Source organism: Falco rusticolus, chromosome 10 (assembly GCF_015220075.1).
Source record: "Falco rusticolus isolate bFalRus1 chromosome 10, bFalRus1.pri, whole genome shotgun sequence".
Lineage (NCBI taxonomy): Eukaryota > Metazoa > Chordata > Aves > Falconiformes > Falconidae > Falco > Falco rusticolus.
This window is the reverse complement of record NC_051196.1, coordinates 10,712,056-10,738,879: the sequence shown is the minus strand read 5'-3', so window position 1 is coordinate 10,738,879 and position 26,824 is coordinate 10,712,056. Positions and strand designations below refer to the sequence as shown.

Sequence of the window (26,824 nt, the reverse complement as noted above, 5' to 3'; positions counted from 1 at the left end):
CGGGTTGCGGGAGCGCCGCGCGCACTGTCCCGCCCGCCGTCACGCGTGGCCGGCAGCCGCCGCCGGTCCCCTGCGCGCAGCCAATGGGGGGCGGGCTGGGCGCGAGGGGAGCGGGGCCGCGCGCCGCCCGCCCGCCGCCGCGTGGCGCACCTGGCCGCGGAGCCCGGGAAGCGCCGGGGCCGCCGCGCAGGTCGGTGCCCGTGGGCGGGCTGCGGGGGGGGCGCTCGGCGGGGGGGTCCTGCCCCGGCGGGGGAGGGTCGGCGCCGCTTCCCGGGCGGTGCGGGCGTGCCCCGGGTGCGGGCTGGGCGGCAGGGCAGGGCAGGGCGGCGCGGCGGGGCGCGCAGGCTGCCGGCGGCTGCTGCGGCCGCGTCCTGAGGGGGATCCCCCGCGAACCCTGCGCGGATGTGACGACGGTACCCGCTGCCTCTCCTTCTTTAAATACTTTGCTCCTGCTGTGAGAGTTAAGGACTCCACACCGTTGGGAAGACTTTTAAATAGACGCGGCTCCTGTAAGTTAAATATTTATTCTCACAGCGAGCAGAGCCTTGAAACTTGAGTTCAACGAGCAGTTGGGCAAATAAACCGCTTTATTGACATAGGGCAGTCGGTCCGGAGACTCGGAGGCCAGCCCCGACAGCCGGTTGCATCCCGGTTCTCTCCCGTGGGAGTGAGGTGTACCTCCCCCCCCGCCTCCGGTCTGTAATTAGGAATTAATCCAGTGAAGAGGTGCGTGGGGGAAATAAGATAGTTAAAAGGATATTCAGCAAAGAACAGCTGGAAGACGCAGCTGGCCGTTAGGGGCTTCTTTACCCGTGCAGAGATAAGGGCAGTAAGGGTATGAGGTGATGTCAAGTGATCCCCGGTTTCATCGTCCAGCACTCATGTCGTGCTGCTGCAGAAAAGATACCTCCCCCTTGACACTCAGCAAAAAGATAAGGAATCACACCTCTCTGCGTATGATCATTTGTTCAGTCTTGTTTTGCATGAGGCAAAATAGGTTGTTAAGTATTAATTTGGTAGGTTGGTAACTGCGGATCTGACTGTATGTAGGTGAAGTGCAATATGTGCTTTTTAGAGATTTGCATGTACAACACGTATTTCCAGAGTCATAAAGGTCTTCTGCAATTTCACGTTTTTAATTGCAGGGTTGGGGCAGGAGGGGGTACAGTGAGGGGCACTTCTCTGTGGTTTTCTTGTTTGTTTTGTTTTGTTTTAAACAAATATGTAGACAGGTGTATGAAGAAGGGCTTCATTCTGAAACTTGTGTGGAATTGCGGGAAGAGGGGAGAGGAAAGAAGGCTGTATTTCAGCTTTCCAGGTTTATTGATTTACTTTGCTTGTGTTCCGGAGTTTGACTCGGATCTGCTGTATGAACTTACTAAAACCAATACATCTTTCATCTTCCTTGTATCTTCCTGATAAAGAAATGCTTGGAGTAGATCTCAGCATACCAGGAGGGTGAAAGGACAAACTGGGACAAGCCTAAATAAATATGGGTTGTTTTTAAATGATACAGATTTACCCTCCATTTGCTGATAGTTCCAGATGGAAGCAATTTTAAGGGCCCCTTTGAAGCTGAAGAACGCCCAGTGAAAGTCAGAGCAGAGGGAGAACTCAAACGAACCTTAGGTTTGTCTTCAGAACAAGTATAGCTTGGTACCAGAATATGAAGGGAAAATAATATGTAAAAACAACGTAATTTGTAACTGATAAAATAATGTCAAGTCCCTAGTAACAACGCTTAAACTGAGGGATAGCTCAAGACTGATCTCCATTGACTGATGATGTTTGTATCTGTTGTAGATACACATGACGTACCTGTAACTGTTTTCAACTAACGTTAGCATCACTTTTAAAAACTTAAATGCTTTTATTTACCTAAGCCAGGTAATAATCAAGTGTCTTGGCAAGTATCTATAGCAGTTTAACTGTCGTACATTTGGGACTCTGCCCCCTGTGGAAAGTGCAGAATTAAAGGGAGGGGACAGAAACTGAGATCTGCGTGGGTGAAGCATGGTAGGAATTGGGCTGGGAGCATTGTTCCCTGGTTCCATGTTTTCTTGCTGCTTTCATCTCCTGTCCCAGGAGGCTGAGGAATTGGAGGAATGGTGGCAGAGGGCACTGCTTGCTTCGTAGTGCTCCAGCAACCCCATCTATATAAGGGCTGTGCTAGAAGCCGAGAGGGCAGGAAGAAATAGAGATGGGATAATAAGCACTATCTTCCCATCACTCCTACTGTATCTGATCTCACTTAGCCTGTGTTGACGTGGTACCAGCAGTGTGGAAAAGTGATCAGGGGTGTGTGTGTGTGTAAACAAAGAGAGAATACATCAGTGCAGGCATAGACTAGAGAAGTGCTTTCTGGGGTTTTGACTCAATTTTCCCTGTTTTCTCTGTCACTTTTCTGTTACACTGAGTCTCTCTGTTACTCTAGACTGTCTGGCCAGGCTCTAAGGCAGCGTAATGTGTCTTAATGTGGTAGACTGTATTTAAATGGAGGATGGGAAGAGAACAGATGGAAAAGAGTAAGTGAAGACCTTAAGAATCACCTTCCCTGAATCCTTTGATAGAGTCAGCAAACAAGGGGGAAAGGCAGAGTGAGAATGTACTATAAGTGCAAAACATGGGAATATGAAAAAGAACAAAAAGATAGCCACATTTTTTTTTTTTCTCCATGTGCAGCTTTGCTTCTAGCCCTCATTTACCTAATCTGTTTCCTGTTTGCCTCTTTCCGGTCTCTCTCTCTTCAAAACAAACTCCCACAAAAACCTGTAAAGCACTTATCCCTAGACACTACTTTCACTCTTATTAGACTATTCAGGAAGAGACCAGAAACTTAGTTCACTTTCCCCACAGCTAGGGATTTGTTTCAGCCTTTCAGCTCAAACAAATGAGAGCCTTGACCTGGTAAGATTAGCAAAGAGCTATGCTCATACAGGTGACGCAGAGCCTCAGTGGGGCTTTGCTCGTTAGCAAAAAAACCTCCACCTTCCCTCCTCCCCTCAAAAAAGATATTTACAGGAATAGGATGAAACCATTTCCTTGCCTTAGATGTCCATAGTATGTTTCAAAGGATTTAGTGTTTATCAAAGAAAATAAATGATGCATTAGGAAATGTGTTTTGTGATAGTGATCAATCAGATGCAGATGTGTTATAATTCAACATACTGTTGAATTATAAAATTCAAAATCAAGGCTTTTCTGCATTTTCTAGAAATACCTAATAGTGTAGAAATAGTAAGGACTTTCAGAAGTCGCTCTTCTGTTAGTGAAATTGGCATCATTCAAATCTTTGGAGATGTTTATCATCTCAGTTTGCCACCGCATCTTCAGAGTTCAGTGAATTCAACTTATTAAGGTATAATCCTGAAGTTCTCATAAGCTGCTGAATAAAGTTTAGCCTGCAGTGCCTGCCCTTGACATGCTTGATCAGTTACCAGAGTTGAGTAGATGCATACAAAATTATTTCACTTCAGTAACTTGATCCCTCAAAATTTGGGAAGTTTAAGCCATGAACTATTTTTAGTTCTCTAAATTTTCCCCAGTTTGCTCTTGTCTGTTCTGTGCTATCAACTCACCTGTTACTTTGAAGAGCTGAAGACACAGAGACTCCCGCCTTTGGGTAATCTGTTCTTTAACTTTGTCTGAGCATCAGCTCTGAGGTGATAACATGTCTTTGATAAACTGTGACAGCTTGAATTTCTTCCTGCCACTCCTTTACAGCATTTTATAGTTGTTCTTCTTTTAAATAGGTGCACATTAAGCAACAAAATAAAGGTACTTTTTTTTTTTTTTGTAGCTAGATGCCTCTGCTTATATGTTTTAGCACGTTTTTATTTCAAGTCTCTTGTGACCTTGTAACATTACAGTTGCCTCCTGTTTCCCTGCATCTTCATGTGTTTTATTTGCTATAAAACCATTTCCCAATAACACTTTGCTCTTCTTTGGCAATTCATTAATGCAAAGAACAAAGAAGTGAAATTATAAAGATAAATTCCTTTCTGAAAGAAACATATAAAGTAAATCCTAATGGCACTGTTGCCAGTCTAGGGCAGTTTGTGGGTTTTATATTTATACCGTGCATCTGCCAGGTTACAATGTAGTAGTTTAAAGGACTGTAAGTGTGACCTAGATTTTAAATTCTAATTTGATAACCTGTAAAGCAAGATTGTTAAGAATATTGTGTAGCTTACTAGTATTTCTGGAAGACCTGTAACCCAAAGCTGCTGAGGGGAGAGAACTGTATCTTTTCATACTGGAAATCAGTATCAAGGAGGAAAGATTTGGTGTCTTCACATGCATAAGACAGGACATTATTTCTCTACCAGATGATCAACAAACAAGCTGGGAGCCATTAGTGTTTTTCTCAACTGTATGTGATATATAAAATATATTCTTATCTTTATTTTATATCTACATCAAAATGTGAGTTCATCTGTTTAGATGAATTTTCCAGGTAAAACCTGAAGTAACTGGAGATGAAAGCTGAGAATTGAATACAGGGAATAATAGAGTGCTTTGTGGTTTAGAGAGGGGAAAAGGTAAGAAACCTGACAGTGACCAGATAGTATGTGGCAGACAACACATCTGGAATAGTAAATAATGGATCTGACTTCCAAAAGTTGCGATAACAGAGTGTGAACTGCTAATTGTATGAGAGATCTTTTGCATATCACCCAAGGACATGGTGCTAAGTTGATGATGGTTTTTTGAAGCAGATGTGAATTTGGAGAAAACAGATCAGCAGGCCTGATCCTGCTTTGGCAAAATCTTGAATTAGGCTGGATGAGTGAAATAAGATTGAATGCTCCAAGTCAACACATGCTGGATAGAAGAAAACAGACAAGTCCAAAGCCTGGCTTTATTACAAGTGTTGCTTATCAAATGCTGACTGTGAGTCTTGTTTTACTAGAGCAACGATGTAATGTGTATTAATATTCATAGAGAATGATTCACTTGTTGGTTATGTCTTTGTACCCTTTAAGATCAACAGATTGTATGCCAGTTAAAGTAATTATTAAAGATAAATTTAAGCTGCTGAATTCTAACCTGGGTTTCAAGCACTGACAGTATGGGAACTGCTGTTTTACTTTATTGTCTTCTGAAAACAAATGTGGTTGGTCTCCACATTCAGAGGTGACTTAGCTGGGGATGTCTTCCTGTTTCTGTCTGTACTGCTCGTACAAAGTCTTTTTGTTTTGTTTGTTTGCGCTATTTTCAACCCAAAGTTTATTTCAGAAGTCTTAGTTTGACAGGGGAAAGTATTTTCCACGTATCTCTTGAATATAGTGAATCACACTTTTTATTCCACTACAATACAGTGCAGATGGTAGCATCTGCTTTAATAACACATAATCAGAACATCTTATTCTAATGACATTGCAGTAAGATTTATGAATATGTTTCTGTGATGGTGATGAACTAATGCATGTAATCCAGTCAGCTCCCAAACAGAAGTATTTTGATGTTTCACTCCAGAAAAAACAGTTTATCTAGCAAAGACCTTGATGAGGTAAATCCAGTATTTTAAATAGGAAACCAGCACAAACCATCCTGGGAAGCAAAGTTTTTGCATTTCTCCAGGATGGTATTTGCTCTGTGCAGTATTGGACAGAAGATGTATTAAGATCTTCTTGCACAAGACTTCTCAGTCTTTTACTTAAAATGTTCTATCATTCTGTAGTTCATAATTAGATTTCTGTTAAATCATCTTTGTCCTATACATTCAGCACCTTGGTGACATTCCAGCCAATGTTAGCCTACATACTACTATAAATAAGCTCTTGGGAATTGGAAGTAGGTGATCCAAAGAGGTGCCTTCCGACCTCAGCTGTTCTGTGATAACACTCCTATATGCTTCATGAAACCCTTCTCATTAGGTTTAAGTGCAAGTCTTCACAATGGAATTAACAAAAGCTCTTACCTGAAATGTAGCATTAATTCCATTCTTTTTTTTTGATGTGGAAAACCTCTTTTTCAAGCTTTTATGCCCAACCTAAGGTATGAAGTTGTCCTTTGGATTATTTATGATTGTAACCTCTCTATATACTTTGTAGTGAGGGTACAACTGAGAAATCACATAAGCATGAATCTTCTTCAGTGGCCTTACCGTCAATTCCTAAACAGTTTCACTGACAGATTTATCATCACCCAGCAGACCAGGAGAAAAAATGGCAAAACAAGTGCCTGGATCTTGAGATGTGTTCAGGACATGCATTAACAACTTCAGAAACTGTGAGACTGTAGGAAATGTGCTAATAGCTTTAGCCCAGATATGTAGACATGGACCCCAGCTATCTTTGTTGACTGTCCATTACACCTACTTACTACTAAAAAAAAATTCAAACAACAAAACAAACAAAAAACCACTCCCCAAAACAAACAAAATAACCCTCCTCTAGCTGAATTTAAGGTACATTTATGCAATTGCTATGTAAGCATGTATACATATATAAGTAAAGCATTTATTGTAAGCTCTTTTGTGATATGTATGATACGTACTTTAATAATTGTTTCAAAAAGGGAAGAAGAACAAATCTTAAAATTCAGAGGCTAATTATATGGACCAGAAACACACTGGTTGTAAAATATCAACAAAAGTAGGATATATAATTCTTTTAAATAATGTGTTCATTTCATCTGAAAAAAAATCAAAAAGTCAAGTGAATAGTTTTCTTGAAAGTAGTCTTCTGTAATGAAAAGTATATATACAAAATATTCTAGTGTTAGTACAGATTATCTTAAACCTGAAAATCTCACTCATAAACATTATATATGATTAGTTAAATATTTCTTGAATTAAAATATCCTTCAGTGTAGGAAGCTGAATGTATCCATAGTAGTAATTTTACCTGAAACTGAAAAAAGCAGTTTATGGTCTGATCTGGCAGACTTCATGTGTACAAAATGAAAATCATATTAGAACCTTTCCTTACTAGAAGAAAGGAATTGTTATAACAAGCTTTTGTGCAAGAAAAGATCTGTTCTGGCCTGCTTTGCAGAACATACTGTAGTGTTGTGAAAAATACTTAAGTCTACAATTAGAATTAATTAATTAATTACCTACACATTATCCAGTGCATGCAACGTTTCATAATAGTTTTAGATTAGGCTAAGGATTAGAAAACTGTTGCAAGAATTGTGGTCCAAATCTGGTTTGCTTTGATTGTAGTCTCCATTTTAATTAGGAAATTTGGTAGCAAGCTCAGTTTCATTTGTAAGTTTTGAAGCCCAGCAGGTTCTTGTTTCATTTAAACTACTTGCAAAAGGACAGACTGTAGAAGAGTGCATTTTTTTTTAACATGGGGAGAGGAGTTTGCATACAGAGTAAATTATTTGGTACAAAGGGAATTCATGCTCTTGAATTAATATAGTTTCGATTCACCAGACATTTTGTTAGTTTTCTATGTAATCAAAGCTTCTGATTATCCAGGGACTAATTGTGAAGAATTGACTAGCAGCTGCTAAATTCCTTTGGAAACCCAGATTTGGGTACTTAGAAACAGAGGTTTGAAATTACTTGGGACTGAAAAACTACCATGCTAGGCAGCTTGCCAAGTTTGCCTAGCAGTATGTTTGTAAATATCAATTTACAGTGAATGTATTTTATTTGCTTTCCTTAACTAATAAAGTAAACAGTATTGTTTCTGTCACGCAGCAAACATACCCATATGCATAAGGACTAATAAAGAAGAAACAATTTCCTTGTGACAGAGCAGTGTTTCAGTGTTTAACATGATTGTATTTTTCTTTTCAAGTAGGAAAAGACTGGATATTTTTTTGAATTAGTAAAACTGTTTCAAATATTTCCACTGCAAGTTTTTGAGGACCACTGAAACACAGGGGACTAAATCACTCATATATATAATAGCAAATAAAATTTTACTTACAAATTTAGTATGAAATATAAAGATGTCATGATCACCAATACGGGAGCAGACTTTGATCCATTTTCTGAAATAAACTGAAGAAACTGACAGTGAATTCTGACTTCCTTTTCTCTCCTAAAACAGAAGTAAAACGATCAATTTCATCCAATGGACAGTCATTTGAATAGCTCAGTCTTTTTTCTGTTGTTTTTATTTTGATTTTTGTGCACTGTGACTTGGCCCGAAGTGCTAGAAAGTTCTGAGCTATTTTTCATACAGACAAATTAGCCAGTAGCTGTTGGGATTAGAGGACTTTGCAAGTCATTAGCCTGAAATAATTTCATTGTGTGATTGTTTTAATAAACAGGCCCAATAAAGGCATTGTTGTCAAACAGTAAAATACATGATTAAGTTATTACATCAGGAACCTTCATAGATTTATTCACAGTTGGACCAAATATGAGTAGTAAGCCTTTCAAACAGTTCTGAAAAGCTGCCAAGTCTTAACATGAAATACTCTGAAGTAAAGCAGGATGCGTAAAAGCCTGCATCCCCTCAGGTGACATTGCTGTTTGGGACTGTGACGCTGTGCTTTAGGACTTCTGGCCTTGCTATAAAGACATTCAGGCCCTTTAAAGTAATATGAGAATTCTGTTTCATTTGTCTGCTATGTCAGGGCAAAGGTGTCTAATCCATTTATTTCAGAGCCAGCAAAAGTTGACTAACTTTATATATTGCTTCAGGTACCATTATACTCTAGCACTGGCAGTAACAACTGTAATTTTTCTGTTTGTTTCAATCAGATGGAAGAATTTTTGTTTGGACTGGAAGTAACACAGTAGTACAAATTTTAGGGCTACAGTTTTATTTTTTGGCAAATACTTCTGAGTCATTTTTCACGTTCAGGTAGTTAATTAAAATACTTACCTGGAAATAAATCTAGAGAAATCCTATGTATGTTCATTATAATGGTTTAACTTCTATATTTTTCATACCCTAAAAGTAAAGGGAGTTCACTATTAAAAGAGAACAAAAGTGATCCTGTATACATACCCAACTGATGAATTATGCTGACAGCATCCTGAACATCAGATGTAAATGTGTGTATAAAAAACAGAAGAATACTGAGTTTATGAATGGGTCTATTTCTAGATCTAGTTCTTGCATTCAGTTTCTGTTAAGAAAGACGTTTTTTAATTTGCAAAACTTCCAAAAGCTTTTTGGATTAAGTGTCCTAGCAAACCTGTAAGCCAAAATGACTAACCTGGAATATGGTAGCTTTGGAGGCTCATACATGGAACCAGTTTTAATGAGCAGTTAATCACTTCCTGGAAATTATGTATACTTTTTAAGTTTTGCAAATTGGAATAGACATTCTGATACATGGAACTGTGGCTGTTCATTTTCTTCTCTTAGTCCTACATATCATGCATATTCTATAAGGAGATACTTAAATTGAACTTACCCTTGATAACATGCTTTGACACTGCAACTTGTTCATTTTACGTTTGTATTGAACTGAGAATAAATGCCTTGAGATGGTTGGCAGACACAGCGTGATGGGCTTTGTGGTTGGTGAGAACCTGTGAATGCCTAGCACGGTTGATAATAAAAGGTGCTACATACAACAGTAGACTTCCAGGATCTCTGTTGTATCCTGGGCCATCAGATCTATCTACTTAATGGAAGCAGCATAGTGGGCACTGCAGAACTCTTTTGTAAGCCTACAAAAAGTAGGCTTGCAAATGCTCAAAACTGGGTATAGTTACCTGAAACTTACTTGTTTCAGTTGTGGTAGCATGCATAGATGAATGTGAAGTAGAAAAGCTGAGCGCTTGGGTGGGTTTTCAGTGTGGTGATTCTGTTAAGATCCTTTGCTAGGTAAATATTTTTCCTGTGAGCTCCTCCACAGAACGGGTCATTGAGGAGACATATGTATCTAGTCATATGTTCATTATGGGCTGCTTCGGTTTCCCTCTAATGTCAGGTTCTGGTTTCAGTGGGTGCCTAATCTGTCCCTAGTCTTCTTGGTATTCATTGTTTTTCCAATACTGGAAAAAAGAATAAAAGATGTCATTTTTTTCTTGCCACCTGTGATGTTTCTTCAGCTGGGATATATTACAAGTTTCTCTCACCTATGTGAATCTTAAAAATATTAAAAGTTGCTTTTGGATATCAAGCTACTGTTGTGTCTGTCTTGCAACATTGCCTCCCTGTATAATGCTTTTTTCTCATTATTAGAAAATTCTGTTAATCCACTAAGCGTGGAAAATAAATATGATAGGAAAATATATCATTCTCTGATTTAGAAATCAGTTGTGGCGCAATGTTTGATAGAGCTACTTCCTTACTTGTTGGCCAGTTCTGCAAGGAGTAAAATGTCCCATATTCTAAATAATGGAGGAGCAAAATCAACAAAACGTATCATTTTAGATCAGGATTTAACTCGCCATGGAGAATTTTTGCCTCTTAGTTATACCTATCCTTTAGGCAGAGAAAGAGAAAAACCTTGAAGACAGCTTTTTCCAAAAATATTTTCGTTGATCTTCAGGAAGCCATCAATATAAGAATGGTATTTTTTTTATATATAAGCATGGGCATTAACTGACACAGCTGTTAAAATTTGTTTTCATTGATGTGATGAGTAATGTGGGATATGGTGCTTTTTATAGTGATCCATTTGTTGTTCCTGGTTTAATGCTTTTAATCCAAGCAGATTAGTTATGTTTCTAGCAGAAGTATATTTTTCCTTTCTTTTTCACACACACTTCCCTCAAAATAGGTACTGGAGGTTAAATTTATACAGAAGTACTTGATACTGTCAGTTCCTGTTAGTGTGAATTCAGCTTGTTAGTTGTGTTCACAGATGCAGGGTGGGTCATATTAGATCAGCCTAGCAATGTTTCCAGTTATTTATAAATTGCTGCACCAAATGTTTAAAAGAGGGAACAATACTAATATGAAATTAAATTTTACAAAGTCAAAAAACCTGTCCTCTCAGTATTTGTTTTTAAGCCTTATGTCTAATGCTGAGTTTAGACTTCACAAAAGTCTTCATATCACATTAATATCAAGTTAAGGCAAATTCAGGACAGAGCTGTATAACCTGAGTAACCCAAGAGTAGGTCATTTCATAATGAGAAATAATCTTAAGAAATATCTTTTAATTTTGTCTGTGTTGGACTGTTCCTCTATGTAGTCTAACCTGTGTAGTTCTAAAAACTAAGCCAGTTGGCTGAAGAGTTTTTGCTTTTTGTTGGCAAAGCAGCTGATTTTTACAAAGATCCTTTGTGTATATCATGGAACCAAAGAAAATGGACACTGAGCAGATTTGAAAATGGACCTCCTTACATTTCTTTGAGATACCAAATCTTCTGGCCCTGTGTTAGCACTGGCCTCTTTCAATCAAACATCTGTGTTTTCAGACTGATACTCCAAATGGTACCTGCGTAAGTTAATGCAAAATCTTTTGTTTCACAGTGCTCATAAATACTTCAAGTATGTGTATATATATATATGTATACACACACACACGCTACTATATACTCGTATATACTATTAGTATCCCTAGTGGGATTTGTATACATGTACTTAGTAGATTAATAAAGTTATTAGTTGTGCTTGTTCTGCTGAGTTTGTTCTGTAACAGTATAATGGGCAAGAACAATGATTTCCATTTAAAAAACTTCCTGAAATGCAGAAAAGTGAACAAAAATTGAACACTAGAATTTTCTGTAAGGGACTGGTGTGATCCAGTAGGTTGTCATGGCCAGGCTGAGAAGCCTTTTTTTCAGAGGGATTTGAAAGAGCCTGGGAACTATTTATGAACCATAAGAAATGTTATTCCTAATTCACAAGTTTTAAAGAATGTTTTTTCCAGCAGTATAGTTTGTCTAAATTTTTAGGATTTTTACAGAGGATAATTTTGTATACTTCTGTTAATCATATATACCTAATCTCTCATTCTGTCAAGGTCTTGTCTTCCGTTGTACTCTAGGGCAAAGAGTTCATTGGTGCATGAATGCTGTGTTTACTTTTATTACCATTTCTCACCTTTCAATTTACTAGAGCATGAATTTACTTTCACAGGGTCATTCGTTGTATCATTTCGCAGCTTGTTTTTAAGCTCTTGCATGTTTTTGCTGGTTTGGTTGTGGTTGGTTGTTTGGTTTGTTGTTTTTTTTTTTTGGAGGGGGGGGAGCAGGGCAGGGGGTGGGGGGAAGGGATGCAGTTTCCCAGGCGTTAGATGTTAACCTTCATGGAAGAAAATTTGAAGCTGTGACCTTGAGGCCAGTGAATAACTCGGATTAGAAGGGAAAGAAAAAACATATTTTATTTTGAATGTCAGAATTTTGGGGGTCTAACTCTTCTTAACTGTAATACCTTTATAACTAAATCTGAATTTTGTATCCCATTCATCTTTGCATTTATTTTAAGACCAGCAATGTTCTCATTTTGGTTCGGAAACTTTCAAGTATTCTACCAGGTAATGCTTTATTAAGTTGAAGTTTAAATTCAAAGCTTTTATTCATTGCAGTTTTTTGTAATTTTAACTAGCTAGAAATTGAAACTAGTTAGAAGACAGCTGAACTAAAATAATTAGAGTGGGTTTTTTTCAGTTAATACAATAGTAAATAATGAATGGCATTTTGGTTTTAAAACTTACAAGTTTGGAAGCTACATTTCCCTTTATACTCTGTATAACAGAAAACTTAAAATATCTGATAACAATTTAAAATTTAAGTTATGAAGTGCTTTTTTACACTTTTATGAACAATGTTTAAAACAACACTGAAGGAGTGGAGGGTTTTGTACAGTTGATAGAACTGCTATACCAGGGAGCTGAAGAAACCTCACTTTGCACATGCCATTCTGTCAGCTTCAGCTTTGTAATATAAGGATGAGACTTTGTAAAAACATGAGTCAGGAAATTTGGTTATGGTACCAATAGCAACTGTAACTTAATACCCATGAGTCCTGTGGAGGAGTTACTATGAGGTGATTTGTGTTCCTAAAGCATCATAAATTATCAGTCAGATCATTTACCATATTTTTTAAGTACTTACTTTTTCCTTCCCTCTCCCTTCCCCCAAAACTGAAATTCAGACTTGTGTTAGCAAACTTAATGGGTTTATTTTTGAAAACAGATGTTTGGCTTTGACTTTGCTCCATCATAATGCATTAAATTTAACTACATTCAGTTCCCTTCATATTTTAAATCAAATTATTTAGTATAATATGTTTAAAAGCAGCATAGCTCTTACTGCTTGTCACACTAACTTTTAGCAGCCGCACACAAACATGGTGGTTTTACAGTGCCAGAGTAATACTCAGCCGCTTGCATAAGTTAGTTTAGCTTGTTTAGTTAATGAGCTTAGTTAGCTCATTTTCATCATAGAAGTGTTGTACTAGTACTGTGCTTCACCTAAGGATGTCCCATCACATAAGGACTCCCAGCTACCAGGTCTGCCATCAACCTGAAATAGTTCAGTATCAGGTCTTTGTTCAGTTTTGACTGATCTGTATTTCTCTATAGAGCTTCCTCCTCCCCCGTAGTGTGGACCCTTTACGGCTTCTAGCTGAGAATAAATATATTTTTAAATTCCTATTCTAGTTATTCTTTTAAACACCACCACCACCACGCCCATAGTCTAGTTTTCATTTATTACATAAAGGTAATCAATGAACAAAGGACTCTATTTACTATCTTCTGTCTATTCCAATGAAGTATATGAAGGGGAAATAGAGCAAGTAGTGCCTGTATTAACAAATAAATCAAATTTAAGCTGTAATCTGATGAATAGGATTTTTGGCTGGATAGTTCTGGAGGATGCTGTATAAGTAGTGTACCTTAGGCAGTCATTCTAGTGATCATCGGAAATTCTTCTGTTCCCAGCAGCTGTGGACGGTTATTTAGAACTAAGGATTAACTTAATTAGAGAGGTATGCCAGGTTCTAAAAGGCCAGGATCCAAATATGTATTTGTAGCTTTTGCATGTGATGGTGTCATGAGAACTTCGGAGCCAGGTTGGAGATGAATCAGCAGCTGCGTTCCTGTGGGGTGACAGGATACAATACAGCTTGTGGCCGGGGGAGAAGCAAGGTGGGAAATGTCAGGGGTGGAAATTGTGCACATTTGTTCATACCAGCTCAAAAGTTTTCTTGCAGCTGAAGAAAGTGTGGAGGACTTCTGAGGCTTACCTAAGCCACTTGATATTTCATTGTACCATTAAGTACAAAACAATGTGATACTTTAATTTGAATCTTTAAACAGTTTACAAACTTGTATTTATTAATTCCAGAAAAAAAGGTGGTGGTAGTTATTTATTAGCTGTGACTTCTAAATGTATGAGGAATCTGTAGGCCACCCAAAGCATTGATATTAAGGCGAGATGTGGATTTCAAGAGTTCTTGTCAAAAACCACACCCCTCTCCTTAGCTGATAAGGTTGGCAACCTCATTATTACAAGCAACCTTGGAAAAACATCTGACTTACGAGTTGCCTGAATGTTCACTTTCTTATCTCTGGACAGCTGCTGGTTCAAGGCATCATGAAAGATTCAAATTTAATTAAGGTTTTTCATAATTCTGAAGAACATCTTGCTCATAGTGAATATGTCTATTAACTATTATGTTCTTTTTGGACACAGTAAGCTATAGTTTTGCATACAGAAAGTAGGTTAAGAAATTTGCAAGGGATATTGGCTCTAAGTACAGTAGTTCTACCAGAGATTTTTCATTTTATTTAAAATGCAAATCTTAGATTGGGATATAGGGTAAAGCTAGCTGAGCAAAATAAATCTGAGGCATTCCGACCAGTTTGCTCTGTCTGCACTTCCTGGAAGATCTTATTACTTAGGTAATTATAATAAGCAGGGTTGCAATATCTTTATCTGTGGGCTGGGCTCTAAATTAGTATGGGTGTGTGGCTTAGAAGGGATGTTAATAATTTAGACTTGCGTCTGCTTAACAGTAAAACGTTGGCTATTAATAGTGAGCAATTTTTAGTGATCAGGCAAAAAAGTAAATTATTTTCTTCTTAGGGACCTGGAAAGGTGAGTAGATTGTTGTTTTTATTTTGCTGGTATATAAATTAATCTAATAAATCCTGAAGGTTAGAATTTACTAACATCAAATTTTGTACTGTAATGTTAGAAATAGTTTTTGTTCAGTCTTTACCAAAGCTGAAAAAACTTATTTTTCAAAATACATGTATATTTTTATATAGGTAGATAAGTCATGATGTTACGCATTTGTTGATACCATTCAGGAATGAAAACTGTATAAGGAGCTGCAACTAAAATACCAACAAATAGATGGATCCAGTTTGAGGCACTCGACATGCCTTGGGATTGATACAGGTGTCTTGTTATTTAATAATAATAAAAAAAAATCCACAATTGCAGATCGTTCTATAGAACTAGATCAGAAATAGCAACTGAAAGCATATGAGATCTAACAAGCTATTTTCATAATACTGCTTAGAGCAGGCAAACTGTAAGAAGGGAGTGTCTGGGAAAGTAAGACTTGCCTGAAGCACAAGCAACAGGTCTGTCTAGAAAAAGATGTCAAGCAAGTAATACTACATTATTGCTCTGGAGCGAAGAACGTTGCTTTTATTAATAAATCGTTTCATCAGCAGGTTTTACTCTATCTTAATGCATTTACGTAGCAAATACACTGTGGATACAGGTGAGAAAACATGCAGAGTGTGGAGGCTGGGAGGAGATTCTAGAAAGACTTCGTTCAGGTGGTGCTTTTCAGCAGAACTTTGTGGTTTGTGCCAAGGTCTTGATTGAAGGTTTTTCTATAAGTAAAATTTCGAGTTTGTAATGTAATGTATCAGCATTTTCTGTAACTTTTTTACTGCAGATGGTCAAATACTATATGTGATGTTTAGAAAGAATGGTAGTCCTGTGTTTCTTGTTAATAAGAGCTGTGTATTGCTGTAGCCACTTAAAGCATGCAGAGCAGCAGCTGGCAGCACAAGTAAGAGCATGCAGTGCAATCTAGCAAGAGAAACTCTGTGCTGTTTTTAGTATGTTTCACTATTTTTCTCCCTTTTAATTTTGAGCCACTTTAATGTCCTGATTGACCAACACAGCTGGTGGCCATAGATTTCTGGGGGAGTGGCCGCTGGCCACATCTGCCAAAGGAGCAAGGTAGCCTAGGTGTCTCTTCGGTACCTGTTTACTGTAGGTGGGTTTCCTTTCTCTCAAATAGTTATTGCCTGTGTTATGGTTACTTTGAACTAGGGGAAATATTGCAAGGAAAGAGGCTCATTGCAGTTGAGAATCAGGTATCTCTAAACTACTTAGTGAATCTACTAAGTTACAGATAAATGTGACAACAGAAAATGGAAATCTACCAAAACCAACAAGCTGATGCAAGGGACTAGAGGGAGCGTCTGTAAAGTTCACATGTGTAAGCGTTCTGAAATTTTAGGTTTATATCAGCTGACTTAATGACTTTCCACATTATTCTGAGCATAATTCTTGTTATTTCCCATACTATTACATCAAATATTTGGGTCAGATGCATTTTGGTGAAATTCAGTTACATTTAGTATTGTTCATGCATAAATTACTGTTTTGACAAAAATGGAGAGGCCAAACCCAACCATTCAGTTACATTAATCTTTGCCTTGGGTGACACTAAAGATTTTTCTTTTGTTTTCTGAGATTGCATTCTGATATTGCTCTTCAGATCAATTTGATCTGGAGTTAAATAATGGTTTACCCATTATGACAAGCTATAAATGGCAGAGCTGGAATTAGAACGTAGTAGTTTCTGACTCTTATTCCTACATCTGTCCCTCTAGATAGTGGTGTTATATACATTGACTAGAATGGACATAGGATACACACCTTATTGATAATACAGAGATTATTAATAAATTAGCTTTCTCTGTGTATATTTCACCAGCACCATGGAGAAAAGCCCACATCTCTGGATTCTTAGTGTGTAATAGAAGCAAATAATTTTGACTTGTTAGTAAAAATTTTCCATTGCACTGGACTATTACTGAGATTGAACATTTCTTATGATGCAGTAATTTGGACTGAGCCTTAAGTGTGTTTTTAGGTTGTTTTTTTTTCTCCTGATGGTCCCTCTGAAACAAAAAATGAGTAAACTTTTATTTTAAAGCTGACTTTATCTTCTGGCTGCTGATTCTACGTTCTAGTGTTTAGGCAGCCTCCAACTAAGAGAGTAAATGTGGGTGGTTTAGCTGTCGGTCATGCAGTTGGTCATGGTGGCCAATGTTGGATGACCATAGTACAATAATATCTTTGTCTATGTAAGTTGTCGTTACAGATTACTGTAATATTTATTTAAATTCAAATTAATTGAATTCTTAACATAGGTAAATGCATGATAAATACAGATTAGTGACATTTCAGTGGCATTGGAATAATCAGCCACACAAACATGAACATTGCCAATACACTTTATCTACAGCCTCCACCATTTGAAGGATACCTCTAGCCATTGTCAGACAAGTATCTTTTGTGCTGCTTAGAAATCTGTTAAAATTGAACCAGTTTGAATCACAGATTTTAAAACTTGCTGTATCAGAAGACTGAATGTCAGAACACTGAATTGCAGCTTTCATGGAAGAGAAATCAAAATTCTGTGACCTTTTTTAAAGGCTTTTTCAGTGTTTTGAGTTGTATGTTAGAGCACTGCAAATATTATGCAAAAGTACAACCCCTGTACATTGCTGTGTGGGCACTGGTTTCATGCTTCAGCAATGAATGATGTGCAAAAGGGCCAAAGGGGCTTATGTCAGAGAGATTTTCTCACTGGCAGTGAAATGGACAGCGTAGATTCTTTTCCCCTTTCAAATGTAATCTGTTGACAATAGTGACTTGACTAAGAGTCCAGCAACATGAACTCACAAGTGGAGACTAATTTTGGAACATTTTGTTTGTTGTCCTTAACGCCAGATGGGAATATGGATGTCTTTAATCCAGGTTTAGAGTGGCAGCAGTAACTGCATATTTGGGGCATTTTAGTTACTGGAACTGAAAGAACTGTATTTTCAGTGTCATGAAAGAAGTGGTAGAAAGTTTGTATGGTGGTATAGAAAGGAGGAGTAAAACTGAATTCAGAACTGTCTTTACTCCCAAGGCAGCAATCGAAAAGCAGAGCTCTTACAGAATTCTGCTTATAGGTTAAGCATGTTTTTCACGATGTGTTCATTCCTTTATTGAAACCTAGTCAATCGTCTTTTTCCCCACAGTGCAAAAGGTTGAAACACACTGAACTTTGAATCTAGGAAACCATTGTTAAGGTTGAGGGGTAGGAGAATGTCAAGCTTCCAGTATTTGAGATTGTTTGGTTTTGTTTCCATCTGCATTTCCTTGTTTTAGTAAAATATGTTTAAATAAATAAATACATAATGGATGAAAAACCTCAGAAATCCCAAATCATCTATCAAGAATAGGAACAATTTTGTTAGTTTTCATATTATTAGGCTGTATTTTTGCTAGTGTGGACTTTTGCTTCTGTAGCTTAATTTATAATATAACAGTGACATTTTTCTATAAGGTCTGATTTAGTGTAATACATGTGGTTTCATCTGTCTTTTCAGCAGAAAGAGTAAAGGTCTGAAGAAATCACAGATGATGGCTTCTGATGCTAGTCATATGCTGGAAGCAGCTTTGGAGCAGATGGATGACATCATTGCAGGTATAATAATGATTTATTTTTCACCAAACATTTTTGAGATTAACTTTTTCTCTCCTCCAATTTTCATATTTGTTTGAGGGGTTTTTTTACTTTTTAATTATTATTCTGAATTTTTCAAGTTCTCTGTGACATGCAGATTTCTCTGGTTCAACAGTTAAATGAAGGAAATTTAAAGTAAAATAAAGGAAGAAAACCCACAATTCCACCTTAGCCATGCATACTGAAGTGAAAGATTTACTTTACTGTAATGCTACATGGTAGTTTAAACACACCCTAATTAATGTGGTAACATTCCATATTGTATGTGTTAAGTTTTTTATATCAGTGTGTCTTTGAAAATTTTTCACCTAGGCTTCCAGTTAGCTGGATAGTATATATCTGTATTTTACGTGCACACAGAGAGAGATAGATATAAATATATATATATAAAAATACACATAATTTTCTTTATTTATTATGTATATTTTTTAAAATACCTTAGTTATTAATCTTCACAGCCTAATAAGTTAGAATGAGTATCTTTCTCTTGACATTTATATCCAGGAGTGGAGCTATGAATTTCTTTTTACATAGCTGTCCACTAGAAAGGCATATGATGTGAGACAGAATTTAAAGTCTTTTGGTGTTCTCATGATAAGGCAATTAAAAACTTTTCTCTCAACATTACAGTATCCAAGAAGAGAAGTTGATTTCTGTGGTTAGGACGCGGTAGCCTTGGGGTTTGTGTTCACACACCATTCAGTATGAGCTCCTAAAAGAAGTATCTGGGTAGGGCCATGATCTCACCTGTGCACAATAGCAAAGCATTCCCTAAAGCTTTATAAATTTAAATAGTGACACCCATGCTGTGCCTTCTTTTTTTTTTCCCAAGTGATGAAGAAGATGACATCAGCCTCTTGTTGCTACAGTTGTGCTTCTTCCTGCTCTTTTTCCTGCTCTGCTAGTAAAACTTTATATCCAGAGACCAATGTGGAGCTTCAAATATTACCATCAGACTAGCCGTGATTAGGCAGGAGGTCATTGTCCAGGATTTTTAGTTTAAGCAATCTCTAGATTATTTTTTTCCTCATCCACATGTGAGTGTTCGCTTTATTCTAAATGTACAAACTTTAACAGACTGCCAAGATACACAGAAGTGTAAATGTGAATATGTGATAGATATAACTCCAACAATAACTCTTCACACCAACAGAACAAGTTCCAGGCAAACAGAAAAATTTAGATATGTATTTCCTTCTCTTCTTTTTCTGAATGCAAATCCTTATTCGAACCAGATTTTAACCAATAGGAGTTAATTGCTTTTTTATTTTTTTACCTCTTACAAAACACGTAAACAAATAGTCAGGGAAGCATTGGACTTCCCTCAGATATGTAAAGAGAGAAGAAAAGCAAGTCACAAACCATAATCCATAAACTAGGGAACTGAAATAATTTCTTAGCCATTGCAAAACTTGGGTTATGATCCTGGCTAGTGCTATAAAATAACAAAAGTAATATAGAAGCCCATGTCCCTTTAATAATGCTATAGAATCTGCGCTCATGGATTACCTGCATACATAAGGAAATTTTAACTCAGTGTCTCTGTTCTGTGATGATTTTACATAGCCCAGCACACATTGTTGATATCATGGATTCACTGATGATTCCATTCTTCAGAAAGATTAAGAGAAAGGAAACCAGACATATTCTATTTAAACTGATTTTCAGATTAGACAGTAATTTTCTTCCAGGAGTTGTCAGAGCTTTGTGGTATGTCATAGGATTTAATCTGCTTCAGTCTTTTCTGTTAATAATATCATGCTTCCAACATATCTCAAATTGTCCAGGATCTCCTCTTATGAGCAATAAAAGACATGTATTCAACAAACAGATCTATCACTTTGCTTATCTGAGCACTGCTGTGTTTTGTTTAGAAAAAAATCCAGTTTTACTTGAAGATGCCATTTCATATTCCCTTCTGAAAAGTTTTGCAGACTTACAGGCTGTATGGTTTTTCCACTGAGAGGATAACATTGCTACTCAGTAACATTTCCATGAATGGAAGATCTGAAAAATGGTTGTCGTGAGGCTAGTTCTGGGTAGGACAATAGTTGGTTAGTGTTGGGTATTTTTTCCAAGGTATGGAAAGATAGCCTTGTAGTATTTGGCATAACTGATTATATGGCGAAGTATGACTGCCTAAGAAAATAACGTATTCTAGTTTCATGGTAGAAAAATAATTGAGGTCAGAAGCTGGGGTTGACTTTTGTTTGTTTGTTTTTAATATTCTTTTCCTTTTCCCCACTCCTTTTTCAGATTGTTGGTGTCCATAGTGTTTTAGGGCTTAATCTTGATAAATAAAGAATAGAATAAAATTGTTCCAGGCTTCCAAACAGCATGGCTTTACCTCCCTCACTTAGTTGCCGTGATGGTGGAGACAGTGATAGTGAGAAGTGAAGCAAATGATGAAAGACTTACTCTGTGTGAAGCAGCACGTTCCACGTCCCTTTCACAGCTGTTTTGTAGTGGTGTTGGTGCTCTAAAACAGAAAGGTTCAGGCAGGTTTGTTTCCACAGTGCACGGGTAGGTCATGAGCAAAATGGCAACCTCTTCAAGAGACTTGACTTTATGACTTCACACTACTTAGATTTTTAAGTTTCATGCCCACTGATATTTATTATAATAGAGAAAACAGGCTTATATAAAGATATCTAATGGGAAAAGAATATTCCCAGACAATGCATCTGTCAGGTCTCCATCAATGTTAACGGAATACTTCTCATATGATTTCAGATTTGTGTCTACCTGTACCAATTTAAAAAATCATATTGATTTATCCCTTTACTTATTTTTAGTTATAACATAAAGTAAAAGCTCAACTGCCTGAGAAAATTGTTTATCTTATTTATATATTTATTTGTTATTTTCCATTACTATAAATAGACATTTTTAAGACATTAAGTCCATTTTGGTTGTTCTCCTCTAGCCAGTTTTCTGTGTGTTCCAGAACTGTTTATTGAATATTCTGGTATGATTGAAGGACCAAATATATCTGCTGGAGCCTATACTTGGATACAGTTGTTAACCCAATTTTTCTTCTCAAATTGAGGAACATAGTAATTATTCGAGTTTGATTCTCTCTAATTCAATCCAGTAAGCTTCTGCATGCAGTTTGGGCAAGGACTGGAAAACAAGAATATTCTCTTGGCCTGTATGGCAAGAGGACAAATAAGGTAGGAAGCTCCTTCAGAAGGAGGACTGGGGTACTATCATGAAACAAACCAGGACTGAAAGTCTTCCAACTGCAAATTTGTATGTGCCATAATATGCAAGTATTGAAGAAATCCTTTGTGCAAATGCAACTGCTTTTAGACTGGAAACACCAAAAAATCAAATGTTCACAGCTTGTGCTATTTTCGCAGTATCCAGATTCCGTGGGTATCTCTAGGCAGTACTGGATTTGAGACCAAGGCTAAACTTCACGACTGTTGGAAACTTATGTAGCTGATGAAAAAGATGATTCCTTTGGAATGAAGCCTGAGTAGATGCTAGGAGAGCTATGCACTTCTCTTAGCCTCAGAAACCTTTGCTTTAGGCACAAAATGAGCATTAATTGCTATTTTAGAGAAGTGAGAAGTTGAGAGACGTGTAACTTGCAGTAGTTAATTTTTGAACCTTGAGTAGATGTGTACATATATGTATACAAAACCTGTTTAATGAGAAAGCAGTCCTGATTTCTCTTACTAGCTGTAGTTATTATTAAAATACTACATTGTGGTCTTTTCCGGTAGGGTAAGAACTGGGCATTCAAACAAATACTACAAATATGTACAGATTTGCAGTCCTTCCTTAACTCCAAATGTTAACATAGCTCATACATGATTCTGATTAATCCAAGTAAAAAGTCTCGCTGCAGATTGTGCAACTCAGTGCAATACAAAATGTATTAAGTCTTTAGCGTGCATGAGGGTAGGATTATGAAGCAAGATTAACAAATTGAATTTCATTGGGCTTGATCAAATTTGACAGATAGGTCAGTGTTCCCAAGTCTTTTATGCTTCAGTACATCTGTACTGATAACCCACCCTCATAGCTGTATAAATTAGGCATGCTAAATGATTAGCCTTATTTCACTAAAATAGCAAAAAGGGCTAATGCAATTGTCAATGAGCATGACTTATCCATTAGTTAGAATGATTTGAACTCACAGAGGCTTTCTTTAGAGAAAGCGCCCATATGTCAGATCTGTGTATGCATTCTTTATTTGAGGTGTGCATGACTGGCATTGCTTCCCTCTGAGGTTTGACCAAGTCATTACTTTCCCTTATATTCAGCTTGTACCCCATTTATTAAAATTTGTTGCTTTATAGGAGGATAGATTTTGATTATTTTTTCTTTGCAATATATCCTAATGAGTTAAAATATTTTTTATTTTACTTTTATATCAAACTGTTTCTCTATTTCAGCAGTCTAGAAATCCATCGTTTCCTTATGTCAATAATTACCATAACCGCAGGATCTAAAAACTCCTGCCACAATATTCCAGTCTGCTGCAGCTCCAGAGTCTTTTCAAATTCACCAAGTAACCAGTGTAATTACTGAGCTTCCTTTTAACCAGAGCTCCTGCAATTATTGCTTACTGAAAAATAATGAGAAAGTTAAATGTGTTATCACATGGCTGTGTACATGTTTCAGTAACAGTACCGAAAGATTAAAAAATATAAATAATAAAAAAGTTTGTCAAGAGGTTTTCCAAGAAGTATGCATGTTTAAATTCCCTTCTCTTGAAGTGGCAGAATGCCTGTGTTCAGCTGTGTGCTACAAACGCAACTGCTTCCCACACCCTTGTTGAAAAAAAGGCCTTTAGAGGAAATTAAGAGTTGAACAAGATTTTAATTCAAGTTTAATATATTTTCCTCATGGGATCTCTTTGCCAGAATTTGAAGGAGGACCTGTTTGGGGGTGGGTGGCTGGGAGGGTTCCTTTCGTTTTGTTTTTTTTCCTTTCATTTATTGTTCTGCCCCATCATCATTTTACTATGAAAACTATTTAGAGTTGAAGTTCCAAAGCTATGCTGTGTTCTTGGATGTGTTAGATCACTAAGTCACCTCTAGTTGAGTGATTAGAACTTGGATTAAAAATGCAGGAGTGGACAAAAAATACTAACACTCTCATTTGAACCCCTTTAGATGAATTTTTAGGTTTTGCAGAATACGGTTTTCACTGAGTTCCTAGATAAGTAATAAAAACCCAAAATACTTCCTAGTGACCTTATCCTTTACCCATGAATAGTCATATACGTCATCATAGGATTCATTCAGAATGTAAGAACTAGTCTATCTTCGTGACTTAAAGTGCTGTGAGACAACTGTTCTGCTTCATAAGGGATTGAAATTGTCCAGACCAGACAGAGAGCACTTAATCCTATTTTTTGTGGTGTGTGTGTTGCGGGTGGGTGGGTGGGTTTTATTTGAAATACACTCTGGTGACATGCAGCTGATGGGCAGTATGAGCTTCTTGTGATTGTGTAGAATGACTAGAGAATAGCTTCTATTTTTTCTTTAAGATTTGTATACTTCCAGATGGCTTGATATTTTTATCACTGACATCCTATTCAAGGTTCACAGTATTCTGAAATTCAGTATTTAGTTTCTATAGTAAAGGTGTATAACTTTTTAATACAGACATCTTTGTAGAATTTCATTTTAGAGCACTGAACTGACACAGACTGTAGTTGAACTAATGATGAGAGAAACAGAATAATTTAAATAATGAGCAATTTCTTTCATTATAGATCAGAGTAATTGAACAGCAACAGCTGCAGTGGTTTTCTCGTATGTTCTAAAAATCTTGTAGTTGTGTTAATAGGCTGTGCTTCAGTTATTAGTGTATTTCCTTTTTATTTGCTGCTCTTTTTCAATCAGTAATTTAGGCTTTTTTCTGAACCAAAGAAATATATGTACAACACTTGTTTATCTTGCTACTGCTATGCCTAATTAAGGGGAGCATTTGTGCAGTTGTACTGTACAAGATGGTATAGTGGCTTTTTGAAACCATTAGCTAGGGCATGTTTATACATAGATCTTATAGAAATAGAGATAATAAAAATGAAAATAAATAATAAATTACTTGAAGTCAGGTCTCTGATAGAGAAATATATAACTTCCTGCCATAACAGTTCCAGAAAATTATGTATTAAGAATATTGGGGGGGATGGGGGGGGGATAAAAATGGTGACTGTTAACCATCCTGTATATTAAAGAGGGAAAATACAAAAACTTAACACAAATATTTAGGTTTTATAATTTGTACGTCAGCATTTATTTTGCAACAGTTCTTATAGCTTGTTAGGTTCTGACATCTACCTTCAGATGCTTGATACTCAACTTCAGAAAAGCTAATTAGTTAATTCCTGAGATACTGTCAACAATAACAAAGTTATAACACTTTAAAATCTTTTATAACTTAAAAAATATAGCAGTTCACTGCCTTTCTATTTATTTAATCCACAGTTTTTCACATCAGCTATCTGTGATCTTTCTCTTAGGTTTGTTAACAGCATCTAAGACATGGCCTTACAAACTGTGCATGCTTGGAAACCTTTACAGCCATTTGACACAATATTTTGTAGTGGCTTTACACATGCTGTAGGCTTCAAGTTAAGATGTTGCATATTCAGGTGCAGTGCTGATCTGTGTTTTAAAAGCATGTGAAGATCATGGCAACTTGCATGTTGATTGTGCATGTGAAGCATTGTCTACTCATTCCTTCCCCAGGGTTGCCAGAGCAACCTGAAGTTTGGAATTTCCTCAATTTTGAGTGCTTAACTTTGCAAGAGGTCATTATGGCTATTTGGGCTACTGTCCCAGAACATGCCTCCCATACTCTCACTATCCTAAGCATATTTTCTCACAGATAGTGGGGCTTTGAGCACAAGGCGGAGTGAAGGCACTCTGAGTCTTGTTTGTAGTCCGATGGATTCCCTCTGAAAACAGGACAGTACTACACAATCCTACGGAGCTGAAAGCATTGAAAACTTGTTTCCTATAAACAATGATCTTTTACAAGAATAGATGTTTAAAATTGTTCTGTGTGAGACCAAATTGTCCTTTGAATGTCTGAGTCAAACATTGACAAGTTGGTCTTCGACTTCCCTTGCATGTGCTTTTAAGTTTTCTTGAAAGTAAGAGTTAAAACTAACTGAAAATTAAGATTTGCAATTGAATTATGTGACTTTAAATTCTTTATCTCTGACTACAGAAAAACATCTCTGTCAGTATAAAATGACAAAAATACAGTCATGACCTAGACACCTACATCAGCTTACAAAAAATGCAGAGCTGCATTGTGTTTATGCAAAACAAAATCTGTACATCATAGGTATTTGAAAAACTATGGAAAAGAAACAGAAATGTAAATAGCTGGAAATGTGATATGTAGCAGAGAAAGGCAGTTAAACCATGATGGCCGTAATACCCCATAGTACTGAAAATCTGAGGCACAAAGGTTCTTTTGTGGTTTATATGATGTGATCTGTTTTCCAGTGCATGAGTCACTCACTTGTTTAACAGGCTAGTGAACAGATTTCTAAGATTAAAAGTTTAAAGTTTTATCAGATGGGATTTCTTTAAATTCAGAATCATAGCTTCTCAACTTCCTACTTGAAGTCAATGAACTTGATTTGAGAGTCTTTTTGAAAATCAGAATAGTATAATTTTTATAACACAAGATGCCTTTATTTCCTTACAAATGGAATGTTGTTATTTTCCCTATGCTTTCTGAGATTCATTTTTTTCATGAGACAGTATTCATGTTACTAGTAGCTTACTAACTGCTTACTACAAACAAATATGGATTTTGTACTAAAAAAGCTGTATGTGTTGTCTCTCAACACTGTTTTAGTCAGACTACTGGTTTTACTGGCCTTAATTACACATTTTGTGTGTGTGTGTGTGTGTGAATAAAAAAAAAGAAGAAAATTGGTACAAGTATTCATTCTTTGTCTTTAATAAAACATGTTGATCCTGTTTTTCCTGTGCGATGGAGACTTGGCCTCAAATCTCCATCATAGCTGCATAATCTATCTTTTTTTCACCAGCTGTAAGGCTGCTTAGCTTGTGTTTCAGGATAGGAGAGATCTTTTTGTTGTAGGTGTGTATACAGTACCTAATGTGCTGCACATCACAGCTTAGAGTCTATGACCATATAAAAGTTAAAAGGTTGAGTAATTACAAAGATAATTTGCATGAGAAATAGACAGCTCCTGAAAATTTTCTCAAGGATTC

The 26,824-nt window shown here is 36.9% G+C and overlaps 1 protein-coding gene across 3 annotated transcripts in view; it reads left to right on the top strand.

Annotated features, from left to right (window-relative positions):
* Nucleotides 1-369: 369 nt before the first annotated feature.
* PPFIBP2 (PPFIA binding protein 2) overlaps nucleotides 370-26,824 on the top strand; it is a 102,952-nt gene continuing 76,497 nt past the window's right edge. For 2 of the 3 annotated variants that reach the window (XM_037402327.1, XM_037402325.1), the window contains exons 1-2: nucleotides 371-509; nucleotides 18,463-18,560. In XM_037402327.1, the coding sequence (XP_037258224.1) occupies nucleotides 18,494-18,560 (67 nt within the window). In that variant the 5' untranslated portion in view covers nucleotides 371-509; nucleotides 18,463-18,493. Of the gene's footprint in view, nucleotides 510-18,462; nucleotides 18,561-26,824 lie in introns of all 3 variants that reach the window. The other variant, XM_037402326.1, reaches the window with a different exon arrangement.